General features: G+C 47.5%; 1 protein-coding gene across 12 annotated transcripts in view; it reads right to left on the bottom strand.

Annotated features, from left to right (window-relative positions):
- The window catches only part of OSBPL9 (oxysterol binding protein like 9), a 1355357-nt gene that overhangs the window by 74657 nt on the left and 1267343 nt on the right, over positions 1-13357 (bottom strand). For all 12 annotated transcript variants that reach the window (XM_085602637.1, XM_085602632.1, XM_085602635.1 and 9 more), the window contains one exon: positions 11722-11857. In XM_085602637.1, coding sequence (XP_085458763.1) covers positions 11722-11857 — 136 coding nt within the window. The remainder of the gene's footprint in view (positions 1-11721; positions 11858-13357) is intronic.

Below are 13357 nucleotides of genomic sequence, written 5' to 3' on the forward strand. Positions count from 1 at the left end.
CACCCGTCTAGCCGAGGTGATGGCTACCAGGAAAGCAGTCTTAAGAGTCAGAAGACGAAGAGGACAATTGTGAAGAGGCTCAAAGGGAGCGCACATCAGAAATGTTAAGACAAGATTCAAGTCCCACGGAGGCATTACGAAAGGGACAGGAGGGAACGTGTGAGTAATGCCTTTAAGAAAGCGTGAAACTACAGGGGACTTGAAAAGAGAAGGCTGATCAGGAAGCCGTAAGAAGGCAGAGATGGCAGCAAGATAACCTTTCAAGGTGCCCAAAGCAGAGCCCTGCTGGGCCAAAGAAAGAAGAAAGAGGAGAACCTCAGAAAGAGGGGCGGAAAGGGGATCCACAGCCTTTGCTGTGCACCATGCTACAAATTTGTTCCACCGGCAGGCGTATACCATCTTTGTGGAGGGACGCCTGGCTGCCAGAATGATATCACAGACTTCAGGAGGCAAGTCAAATGGCATCAACTGCCGCCGCTCAATCTCCACGCATGGAGGTGGAGGCTGGACAGGTTCGGGTGGAGGACCGTCCCCTGCTGCTGCGACAGAAGATCCTCCTGAAGGGGCAGACGTATCGGAGGATCGGTCAACATACTGAGTAGCTCGGGATACCAGTACCTTCGTGCCCAATCCGGAGCCACCAAGATGACTTGGGCCCGTTCGTGCCTGATCTTCTTCAGCAGTCTGGGCAGAAGTGGTATAGGCGAAAAGGCGTACAACAGACCGCAACTCCACTCGTGACGAAAAGCGTCGCCGAGCGAGTGCCGCCTTGGAAATTCCAACGCGCAGAACTGCTGACATTGCGCGTTCTCGTCGGTGGCGAATAGATCTAACCAAGGCTCTCCCCACTGCTGAAAGAGACCTTGCGCCACCTCTGAGTTCAGACGCCATTCGTGATCCATCATGCACCGGCGGCTGAGTTCGTCTGCTCTGGCGTTCAGAGAGCCCGCCAGATGTTTAACCACTAGGGTGACGCCCTGGTGTTCCAGCCATGTCCAGAGGCGCAGAGCCTTCTGACAAAGGGTCCACGACCCCACCCCGCCCTGTTTGTTGCAATACCACATGGCGGTGGTGTTGTCCGTGAACACCTGCACGACACTTCCCCGGACAGAGGGAAGGAAGGCTTTCAGTGCAAGTCGGATCGCTCTCAGCTCCAACAAGTTGATGTGGAGGCGAGACTCCGCCGGAGACCAGAGGCCTCTGATCTCCGCCTCTCCCATATGGCCACCCCATCCAAGGAGGGACGCATCCGTCACTACGACATGCTCCGGTAGGGGTAGGGAGAGGCTCTTGCCCGTGACCCAATCGCGGTCCGTGAGCCACCACTGCAACTGCTGTGCAGTGCCCTCCGAGATCAAGACATGGTCGGACAGGTTGCCGTGATGCTGGGCCCACTGAAACTTCAGGTCCCACTGCAGAGCCCGCATGCGCCGCCTGGCGTGATGCACTAGTAGGATGCAGGAGGCCATCAGCCCCAGAAGCCGCAACACTAGCCTGACCGAAACCCAGGATAGAGGCCAAAAGATAGGAATCAGGGCCTGTATATCCCGGACCCGCTGTTCCGGTGGATAAACCCGGAACTGCGCCTAATCGAGAACCGCTCCGATGAAGAGGAGCTTCTGAGAGGGGCTCAGGTGTGACTTCGGCACGTTGATGGAAAACCCCAGCAAATGCAGGAGATCCGCCGTAGTCTGGAGGTGGGAGACGACTGCCTGGGGCGAGCCCGCCTTCAACAACCAGTCGTCGAGATAGGGGAAGACTGGAACCCCTGATCTGCGCAGATGAGCTGCGACCACCGCCATCACTTTAGTGAACACCTGAGGGGCACTGGTAAGGCCGAAGGGGAGCACGGTGAACTGAAAGTGCTCCTGACCCACCGTGAACCGCAGGTAACGCCGGTGGGCCGGCAGGACGGGGATGTGGAAATATGCGTCCTGCAAGTCCAACGCTACCATCCAGTCTCCAGGGTCTAGGGCAGCTAGAACCTGAGCCAAAGTCAACATTTTGAACCGTTCCTTCCGGAAGAAGGCATTGACGTTCCTGAGGTCCAAGATAGGGTGTAGGCCCCCTTTGCCCTTCTTGGGAACCAGAAAGTAGTGGGAATAACAACCACGACCTACTTCTGGGCTCGGAACGCGCTTGACGGCCTCTTTGGCCAAGAGGGCCAAACTTCCTCTTGCAGAAGATGCAAATGATCCTCCGGGATACGGTGGTGTTGCGGTGGCATGGCTGGAGGGGTCGTCTCGAAGGGGAGGGAGTAGCCCCTTCGGACGATTTGCAGCACCCACCTGTCCGAAGTGATGGTACGCCAGTGGAGCAGGTGATGGCGAACCCTGCCTCCCACTGGCGAGGAATGGGCCTGAAAGCTCGGACTAGGAAGGCTTTGAGGCGGATGCTGCGAGGGTGGATGTGGACTGACCGTGTTGTCCTCCAGTACCGCCTCGGCGGAAACCACGTCCGCGACAGCGTGCAGGCTGGTTCTGCGGCCGGTGGCTAGGCGGACGTGAGGAGGTGCCCCTTCCTTGGCCACGAAAGGAGCGAAAAGCGGAAGTTTGTGGCCGCGGGCCGAGAGGCCCAAGGACTTGGCCGTAGCCCGGGAGTCCTTGAAGCGAGCCAGCGCACTGTCCGCTTTCTCACCAAAAAGGCGAGTGCCATCAAAAGGCATGTCCATGAGAGTCCTCTGGACATCCCCTGAAAAGGACGTGGACCGCAGCCAGGCGTGACGTCGAAGCGCCACCGTGGTAGAAATCGCCCTACCCAGCGAGTCCGTAGTGTCGAGTCCACATCGGATTGCATGGCGCGCTGCATCTCTCCCATCGGCCAGAGCTGAGGAAAGCCGTGCCCGGGCCTCCTCCGGGCACAGGGGAAGCACGTCCTCCACCGTATCCCACAGAGAGTGGGAATAACGGTCCAAGAGACAGGCGGTGTTCAAAGACCGCAGGCCCAAACGGAGCGAGGAGAACAGCTTCTTACCGAACTGTTCCAGTCTCTTGGAATCCCGGTCCGGAGGAGCGGACGGGAAGGAGGATTGGGAGGTAGAGGCCTGGATAACCAGACTCTCGGGGGTGGGGTGTTGGGACAGAAAACTGGGGTCGCCCGGAGCAGGGCGGTGGCGACTGGCAACGTTCCTATCCACAGGAGGGACTGTGGAGGGCTTGAACCAGGTGCCCTGCAGAACGTCAATGAGGGCCTCATTGAATTGCAGCAGAGGCTCAGTGGAGCATGCGGCAGACTGAAGCACCTCAGTGAGGATGTTAGTCCTCACAGCCACGGCCGCCTTGCGCAGCACCACAGAAAAAGCTACACCCTCCTCCGAAGCCACAGTCGGAGAAGAGATGAATCTAGTGTCCGGTGAGGTGTCCAAACCACTGGCCTCCCCCAGTTCATCTGCCCAGTCCTGTGAAAGTTGGCCCTGAAGGGCCAAAGGGTCCACGGACCCCTCCCAGTCGCCCCCGTCATCCGATTCCTGGTAAACAGGAGGAATGATCGGAGCCGGTCGATAGACAAAATGTGTCTCTAGCGGCGTCTGATGCAGTGTCGGGTGGCGCCGCACCGGCGTCGGGACTGGACAGGGGCTGAACCGGGGATCGACGTCGACCGGAGTCGGTGTCGGAGGTGGCACCGGTGTCGACGCCGGCGGAGGAAGCGTGACAAGGACGATCGGCGTCGACGGGGGCCCAGGCCTGGGCCCCTCGGGGACTTGCGGCGTCGGGGCCAGAGCCTCCAACAGCGCCGGGGCCGGAGCCGCTGGCGCGCAAGTTCGCCCAGTCGAGTCCTCGGGGCCGGAAGGCACGCCAGCGGGCGTCGACGGCGGGGCCAGGCTCCTCATGGCCGAGAGGAAGGCACTGACCTCCGCCGGCGTCGCGTCAATCCCAGGGACCGGAGGGTATGGGACGTGCGCGGCGCCTGCGGCTCCGGCGGAGCCGCGGGGGTGGAACCACCCTGACCCTCGGCCGAGTCGCGCGACCGGCGAGGGGAGTCCGAAGAGCGGTGACGCCTCTTGGACTTCTTAAAGCGCTTCGACTTACCCGAAGACTTCGAGCCAGACGAGCGACGATGTCGAGTGCGGCTCCGCGACCGATCCTTGGACCTCCTCCTGGACCGGGGCGCGGAGCCGAGTGGCGAAGCTCGAGAAGCTTACGGGACCGCTCCCGCCTAGCTTTCGAGGTCAGGGCCATACAATCGGAGCACGACTCCGCGTCGTGGTCGAGGCCCAAACAGTACAGGCACCGGCGGTGATGATCGGTCACCGACATCAGTCAATGACAGTCGTCGCAGGCCTTGAAACCAGGCAGCCTACCGGCACCAGAGTCGAGAAAGTGACCAAAAAGAGTCAAAAAGGTTAGTCAAAAAATTACTAAAGGGGTAGCTCTCCCGGATCGGCGCTTACTGGCGCGGAAAAAAGAAGAACTGACGTCAGCGCGCGAGGGCAGCGTCTAAGTACTCCGACGACGTCATTCCGGCGCACGACGCCAACGACGGACGCGGAGCCGCAGACGACGCCTAGCGACGCGCAAGGGGTATTACTACAAAATCTTCCGGATCCAGTCTGACGCCTGGGGATATTCTAAGGTGAGGAATCTAACTAACGTGTTTCTTTCAGATCCGCCTTTTAACTGAAATAGGTGCTTCCCAGTTTCTTATCGGTGGAGATTGGAACCTAGTGCGTGATCCTGTCCTTGACAAACTGTCCTTGACAAAACAGGCCCTCTAGATAAGACAAATGAGGCAGATAGGGCTCTAATGGATGATGTGGTGGCAGATAATGGTTTGGTAGACCATTGGCGACTTTCTCACCCGATGGATAAGGACTACACCTTCACTTCCCCCTACGCACGGCATGCTCTCTCGTTTGGACTATTTTTTAATCTCCCAAAAGTTCAAATAAGACAGGACTCTCAGATACTGGAGGCAGCGATCTCTGATCATTCTCCAGTTCTACTTTCCTTACAAAATGGCTTATCTAAGCCAGGTCGCAAACCCTGGCGTTTAAACATTCAACGTTACAGGTGACCCAAAAACAACATATTATTACAATACCATTTTCAAGACGTTATGTCAGTCAATCAAGGGTCCACTGACTCCCAACAGAACTCTCTGGGCGGCGGCAAAAGCCACTCTCCGTGGGCAGCTTATGAGAGATGCAGCTCAGTTTAATAAACAAGATGCTAAAAAGCAAAAAGAATTGGAGGAAGATATTGTGTCTTACACTCGTTTATATACACTTAATCCAACGATATCACATCGCAAGTCTTTGGAAAAAGCTCGTGTGGCCTTAAACAACCTTTTTACCTCTAAGGCAGAATACGCCCTACATAGAATGAAAGGGAGACATTATGAGCAGGGGGAAAAAGCGGGAAGATTATTAGCAGCCCAACTACGTCAGCAGCAAGTAGCTATGGCTATACCGGCCATTAAGTCAATGAATGGTGTTACCCTAACTAAACCCCAAGATATCGTTAATGAATTTGCCCAGTATTATTAGTCTCTTTACACTGCTGAAACTCAACTTGACACTGACAAATTGGATTCTTTCCGTACAAATGTAACCTTACCCTGTTTGTCAGATGAAGGTAGAATCTTATTGGAAGGTGAAATTCCCAGGGAAGAAATATCGCGTGCAGTTGCTGGCTTGCCATACCATAAGGCCCCAGGAGAAGAGGGCTTTCCTGCAGAGTTTTATCGTTGGGCAGGAGTGGATGTGCTTGGTTCTCTTTTACTCGCATCCCAAGAGGCAGAGCGTGAGGCCTCCTTGGGCCTCATATCTAATAAAGCTATTATTGCTGTGTTACCTAAACCTGGTAAAGATCCTCTATTATGTAGCAGCTATCGTCCCATATCTTTATTGAATTGCGACATCAAAATTCTAGCTAGCATTCTGGCCTCTCGCTTGCGTAAGGTTATCCCATCTCTCATACACTGTACCCAAGTAGGATTTGTTGGGGGCGTTCCTCTAGAAACCATCTTCGCACTCTTGCCCACACACTATGGTATGCCAAGAATCTTCCTGATGACGCTTTGGCCTTGTTGCTTGACGCGGAAAAGGCGTTTGATGGGATTGAATGGGATTATCTTTTTAGGGTGTTACAAAATTTCAGCCTGGGAGACCAATTCATAAACAAAATACGCTTGTTGTACAAAAATCCCCGGCACAGGTAAATTGTGGGGGCTTTATCTCAGATCCATTCTCTATCATTCGAGGTACTCGTCAGGGTTGCCCCCTCTCCCCGTAACTCTTTCTTCTAGCCATTGAACCGTTAGCTGCCTCCTTAAGACAATCTACTTCTATTAAGAGCATTTCTCTTCCGACAGGTGAATCCAAAATGTATCTCTACGCAGATTATATTCTTCTTACACTCACCTCTGTACCATCTGTGTTAAAAATAATAGATGACTTCTCCTGCCTTTCTGGGTACAAAATTAATTGGAACAAAAGCAAAGCGCTACCCATCTTGAACGGGACCACAATAGCGGCTATTCAAGGTTTTTCCTTTCAATGGAAATCTTCTCATCTCAAATATTTGGGCATACTAGTGAACAAAGGTCTAGAGGGCATGATTATGGATAATCTCAATCCCCTCATTGCTCAAATGCAACGTGATTTTGAAATATGGAAGGCATTGGGTCTCTCAATGTGGGCCAGGGTTCAAGCCATGAAAATGGTTACTCTTTCTCGTTTTCTTTTTGTCCTCGGCATGCTCCCTATCCAGGTCCCTTTAACTATGTTACGTTCAATTGATTCTAAGATAAAATCTTTTATATGGAACTCTGCCAAACCCAGTCTCTCAGCTTCAAAACTAAAGGCTCATCGATCCTATGGAGGAATAGGTCTACCTTCAGTGGAACATTATGCCTTGGCATTACAACTTTCTCAAATGTCATATATGCTTCCACATTCATCAGATGCGCCACAGTGGGTACATCTTGAACACTACCTTTCATTAACAAAAGCAGGTCTTTCTGTTTTATATGGCTGTGAATCTCGTCCCCGAGACTCCACTAATCCTATTTTGTCGGCTATGCGCGCCGCCTGGCAAAGGGCACAATGCTACCTGGGCTCACATCTATGTCTCCATTATGGAATAATTCTGCAATTCGTATTAATAGAAAATCAATTTTTTGGCCTATTTGGGAAACAGCAGGTGTTTCCACCCTAGATCAACTTTTTACAAACGGTGATATTAAATCATTTGTCCAACTGCAGGAAGAATTTAATTTGCCGGATATTCAAATTTCAAAGTATAACCAGTTACGACAATCCTTACGAACAACTCTAGGACCTCCACCATGGCTCTTACCTGACACCAATTGTGACATATCTCCACATTTGGAGTAAGATGAAAGGAGCTACATCTGGCTTCTACCAAACTCTCAGTTTGCATCTTTTTTCTCAACCCTTATCGCAAACTTTACGTACTAAATGTCAAACCTTATTATCGGTCTCTTATACCGATGATGAATGGTCTGACATTCCTAGCAATCTCAATAAGGGTGCTCGTGAAGCACAATTGAAATTTTGCTTATTCAAGATTTTACATGATTGGCACTGGTCACCAACAAAACTGCATAAAGCTGGCTTGCCTCCCCATTCTAACTGCTGGAGATGTGATAGTACGTCTTGTAACATTTCTCATCTCATCTGTGGATGTCCTGTTTGACCCTTTTGGAATTATGTAGGTAAAACCTTACGTTCCACGATGCCTCTACAAATTCCACTTTTGCATGCTACCATTCTTCTGCATGATAGACGTCAATCACAATCACTTTCTAAGCCACAAGCCCAACTTTTACACACAGCCTTAGCTACAAACAAAATTTGTATATTACGGCAATGGAAATCGCCTCAACCACCAAGAGGAGGCACTCCCCATCTTATGTCTTCATCTAAATTCAGGGGGTCCTCAGTACCCAAGGGCTCAAATGTATAATTGAAGTCCCCGGCTATGATGGTTTTTGAGGAAGGAGGGCAGTGTGCTAAGAGGAGTTCTAATTCACTCAAGATGGTCGAGGGCCTGCCACTCACTGTTCCCCTGATGTAGACATTAAAGAGGTTGAGTGATTCACCTTTTTTTAGGGCCTTGATAGAAAGCCACAAGATATCATGATTATTACTGTCATTAGAAGTAATAGACCATCCCAGATCGAGGTTAATCCATATTAGGAGTCCACCTGAGGGTCTACCCTTGCCACTAGAGATTGCAGGGATGGAATAGGTGGCAAACCCTGGGATCGAGAGCACTTCCATGCTCCATGTCTCCTGGAAGACACAGACATCATGCGTACTCACAAACTCAACCCAAGCCGGAATATTCATATTCTTCTTAAGGCCTGCTATATTCCAGGACAGTATTTTTAGTTCATTCGTCGCGGATAAGCTAGCAGGATTGAGTGGAATGGGTGGTTGGGCATGTAACGTCTGGGAAGATGGAAGATTAGAATTAAGTAAAGAGAAGGAGCCCTGGACAGTAGAACTTGGACTAATTGTGTTCTCGTCTAGATGGGGCGTAGAGAGTCAATCATTTTTATCAAGGGAGGATAAGAGTGGGACTCCTCTTTTAGGTATAATATTAGGAGAAGTCACTATCCATCGCCTGAACTGGATTCTAGAATGGTCAGGGGAAGAGGTTCTATATTGCAATGCAGCCAGATTCTCAACTAGTAGGGCATCCACCATAATATATAATAATATATTATTATATATATTATATATATATATTATTCCAACACAATCCTTCAGGTGAAAGGACAAACGGATCGCACTCCCGTAGCTTTTTGCAATTTGTGTTTTATTTTCTTTACATCCTCATTTGCATGGTTATCGGCTAGACAATCTCGCCTATAACCATGCAAATGAGGATGTAAAGAAAATAAAACAAAAATTGCAAAAAGCTACGGGGGTGCGATCCATTTGTCCTCTGACCTGAAGGATTGTGTTGGAATATGAAGCAGCGTGGTGCTACTGCAGGATATCACACCCAGATTGAGCGCTGCAACTTACCTGTAAAATAGATGCATTAATGGGGTAAAGGGAATCATGATAAAGGCATAGTAGTTGTAAAAAATAGTTGTAGTTAAACCTTTAGTGGTTTAGACTAAGTAGTGGTTAGGAGTAGTTGTTTAGACTGTAGTTGTTCAAGTGGTAGTTGCTCCATCATAAAACTCTCCCAGACAGAGCCACTTGTAGTTTTTCGCTCCCTGCATCTGCAGGCACTGCTCGCAAAGACCGGTACTCTGTCTCATTGGCCTTTGGACCAACTGAGGGAGCAACGAGTCAGGAGAAGATTATTTGGAGTTCAGTAAGTCAGCTCTGGCACTTCACCGAAACTCCGAGACGCTGACCCCTCCCAGAGTTTCCCTGCACCTATACACCAAGTTTACCAGACCCCTTGCACCAACCAAGGCTTGTTGGTGGTCTTTTACGGACACCAACAGCACAAAGACAGACATACCGCCAGACAAAGCATCACTGCACTTGGGCCCCCTAGCCCATGTACCAGAGAACCAATGGTGTCCCTTAGTGCCAGAGACCCTCAAGACCTGAGCCCCCATGTGGGCTCAACCGAACTGGCCCTTCAGTCCCTGTTTGCAGCCTCTTTTCATCAGGACAGTTTCTCATTGACGTAACCAGGGCACCCGACTCCAAAACGCACCTCTGCACCTGGACAGCCCAGATCCAACTGAGGGAAAGCCTTGGACCTTGCCTCCTACTTACCTTAAGTTCAGAAGAACAGGCCTGTAATTAGTTGAAAAGTGACCGTATGCATTTTTCTTCTCCATAGAACAACATTAGTGCTTCAAAGCTACAAATACAAGTGTAATGTTGTATACTTAAAAAAGTGATAACTCGAAAAGTACTTACCTGATTACGATGATCTTGGTGTCTAAATACATAACAACATTTGTTATTTTTATAAATTGTGTTGGATTCCATTACTGACTGTTTTACTTACTAACTGTGTGTGTGCAACAAATGCTTAACACTACCTTCTGAGAAGCCTAAACTGCTTGCACACACCACCACAAAAGAGAGCATTTGGGATTGCTATAGCACCTGTAAACCAATAAGGGTCGCCTGGACTCTCTTCACAGTGTACCAAATTTTGGTGCACTATATAGAGGCAGCTTCCTACAACAGCTGAAAACAAGCACATATGTTGAGCAGTGTCAACATCTCATAATACCTGGAATAGTTAGAACACTACGCAAAGAGAAGTCATTGATCGAAAGTCTCAACAAAGCCAAAACAGATTTGATAATAGGTAACCATAATGTCAACCTTAACTTCATAAACCATGGATTCTCAGCAAGATATGAAGGCCTCCCACTGCCATGGTCAAAGTGTAACAAAGTTCTGATCTTCTTTAACATTCCTGCTGTCAATGGGATAGCGGATCACAAGAAACTCCTTAAACTATGAACAGAGTGGGCTGCGGTGACGGGAAGAGCACTTGAATAAGTGTAATCCTTCCTTGTGAACTGAAACTTTCCTATCAGGTTTGACTAAGTTCATTCAAGCAAACCTGGGTAACCTGGGCGTATTCCATAAGGGTCCTCATTGTCATACATACTGCTCAACAATCATTTATGGCTCATAGCCCAAATTATCAAGTATCACCACAAAAAAAGTAATAAAGTCAACCTTGAACTCCATCAGCCATGGATAACCTTGAACTCCATCAGCCATGGATATGAAACAAGGCCCACTTATAGATGCAAATGTCAAGAACAAATACATCTTGCTTTTCTACCATAAATTAAAGCATGCTCATCTAGACACACTGCTTGAATAGCAGAAGGAGGAAGGTGAAAAGCCTGTAGTTCACATTAATGTCGTGAAAAATCGAGATGTCTCATCCATCCCTCCCTTGCTTGCTTTTTGGAGGAGACTCTCTTGGGCACTACCTTCATAGAACAGTTATTTGGACAACATTATTAGCGATGTGAAAAATCCAAACAGCTGTTTGTGTATTATGTTGAAACTGTGTCTCGGATGTCTAAACAAAACACAGCCAAGTCTGCTGAATTTGGTGTTATCAGAAAGCTAACAGACCATTTCTGGGAAAAGATGGAGTTCTGTCATGAAGATAGAGATCCTCTCAACACTGCTCAATATGCTGAACAGCTGGCTCTGGAGCTCCTTAAATTGGCACAGTGTAAGCCCAACCTATTAGAGGCTACATTTTACCTTTATTTTTGGTCTTTAGAAAGGGCATAGTACAGTAATATATGCAGTAATACTGTAAAGTCCATAGAACTAACAATATTTACTTCTAAAACCGAAAGAAAGAGAATAAGGAAAACATGTTGCAGCATGCTTTAACTGTATATCATTTCTTAAAAATGGTGTCCTGAATATATTGTACAGTTTATGGATATCAGTGAGAATATCATCACATAGTTTTCAATTTAAAAATAAATCATAATGTCACAGGGTGGCTAGGGACTGTCAGAATCCAATGCCTTACACCTTTGATTTAAGCAGGAGACTGGCTGACAAAAAAGACAACGAAGGGACAACAAAAAAGGGGGGTTACTTGCAAGCAGCAAAAAACTTACTTTAGACCCTTCTGGAAGCCTTTCTGGTCATGTATGTGGCAGGCTTCAAAATGGTGTGAAATTGAATAAAGGGTGAAAATATCCTGAACTTTTAAACTTTTTAGCACGTTTTAAATCAATGGAGAATTTCACCACCAAATTCTCATACAAGAGCAACAAACTCACCCGTGTTTCCCACTGCAATTCAGCCTCTTTTCGTTCTCTTGCTTCCGCTCTTTGTCTTTCTTCCAGCCTATGCTTTGCTTCTGTTGCTGCATCAATGTCTCTGATCTTTAAGTTATTAGTTACATCTTTCCAGAGTCTAAAAAAATCCAAAATATAATTACAAGTGGATCGAGAAAGTTTTATTGCTAGTAAACTAACTTATGTTAACTTTATTGGATACAAAGTGGGTTGTTTTCTTTTGGAGTATGATGCTAATCTGATGCACAACACTCTTGTATTAGTACACAAACTTTCACTATGGTTCCTAATCTTGCCAATTGACTGCAGTTCCGGAGCAGCAAATTGTTGGGCATCACAGCAAAAAAGCAACACAGTTTAATAAGTGACATGTTTTCGACATTGTAATCATATAAGGGGCTTGGTTGTCCAGAGTGAAATAAATTGCTTTGATGATGAAGAAAATACATTAAAGGGGCCTATTATGGTAGAGAAAAATACAGTTCTCTTTACTTATTCTTGCATCTCTAACAATCGCCAACAAAAAGGCACTCTATAATGTTGCTTTGTTTGACGGTGTCTGCTTGGGTTTTGGGATGTACAGTGACATAATTCAACAGGTGGCCACTTTAATGGGTGCCTAAGTAGTATGCAGCACAGGAGTATGGTAAGGCGGTACACTGACTGAAACCATAGAAAGTCTCATTGCTGTAGGAGAAACAGTTCTTTCAACTATGCAAAAAGGAATACATGAATATTTGTATCAACTTTGTATGTCTTCCACAGTTTTATTTATTGTCTAGATCCATGTGCTGTGAATTAAAGTTGTCTACACATAGCAAGATCAGGGTCATTATTACAAAATGTTTATACTAAAGACATGTCAAATTCCTTACTATGCTCACCTGAAAGCTAATTATTGAACCCCATCGGTTTTACCTACAACCATTACATGGACATTCTCCATATTTTGCACATGGTTGCATGCAACTCTCAGCTGTACTGGACAAAGAAAAGGACGTTTCGAAGTAAGGAAAAAGATAGATTTATATGTTGCTTCTTTAAGTCATTAACTGTAGGTAGTTCCTTTGATCCAGAACTGGATTTAACAGAGGCCCAAGGAGTTGTTCACTATACTTCATTTTTAAAACAGGTCAAGCTGTGCGACCAGAAAAATATTTTTTCACAGCACAGAGGCATAGGACACATGTCCCACTCGGAACCAGGCAGACACCCTACATAGTCAACTAGAGGTAAAGACACCCTTGGAAAAACTTTCAGCAGAGGCTTTCTAAAAAAGGAACCAGAACATTCGGAGGTGAACAAGAGAAAATAAATTGTCCTTGAACAAATACTACCTCAAGATTCAACAGGATCAGCCCCACTAAAAAGAACGCATAAATCCAGAGCAGCATTTAGGCAATTTAAGGACATTTATGGATATTTGGTAATTCTGTCGCTCTGTGGAATCTAGTTTTAATTCTTTTCCTTTTCCACATCCTACTCACACCTGGATCGATGTATTTCTTCAAGAACACAGATTATTATCATTTATCTCCATAAAATTAAATTGGAGAATGATATCAAATTATAATCCCCTTTCTCTAGTTTCCAGAGCAAATTACTTTATTTTAGAGGT

Source organism: Triturus cristatus, chromosome 4_2 (genome assembly GCF_964204655.1).
Source record: "Triturus cristatus chromosome 4_2, aTriCri1.1, whole genome shotgun sequence".
Classification (NCBI taxonomy): domain Eukaryota; kingdom Metazoa; phylum Chordata; class Amphibia; order Caudata; family Salamandridae; genus Triturus; species Triturus cristatus.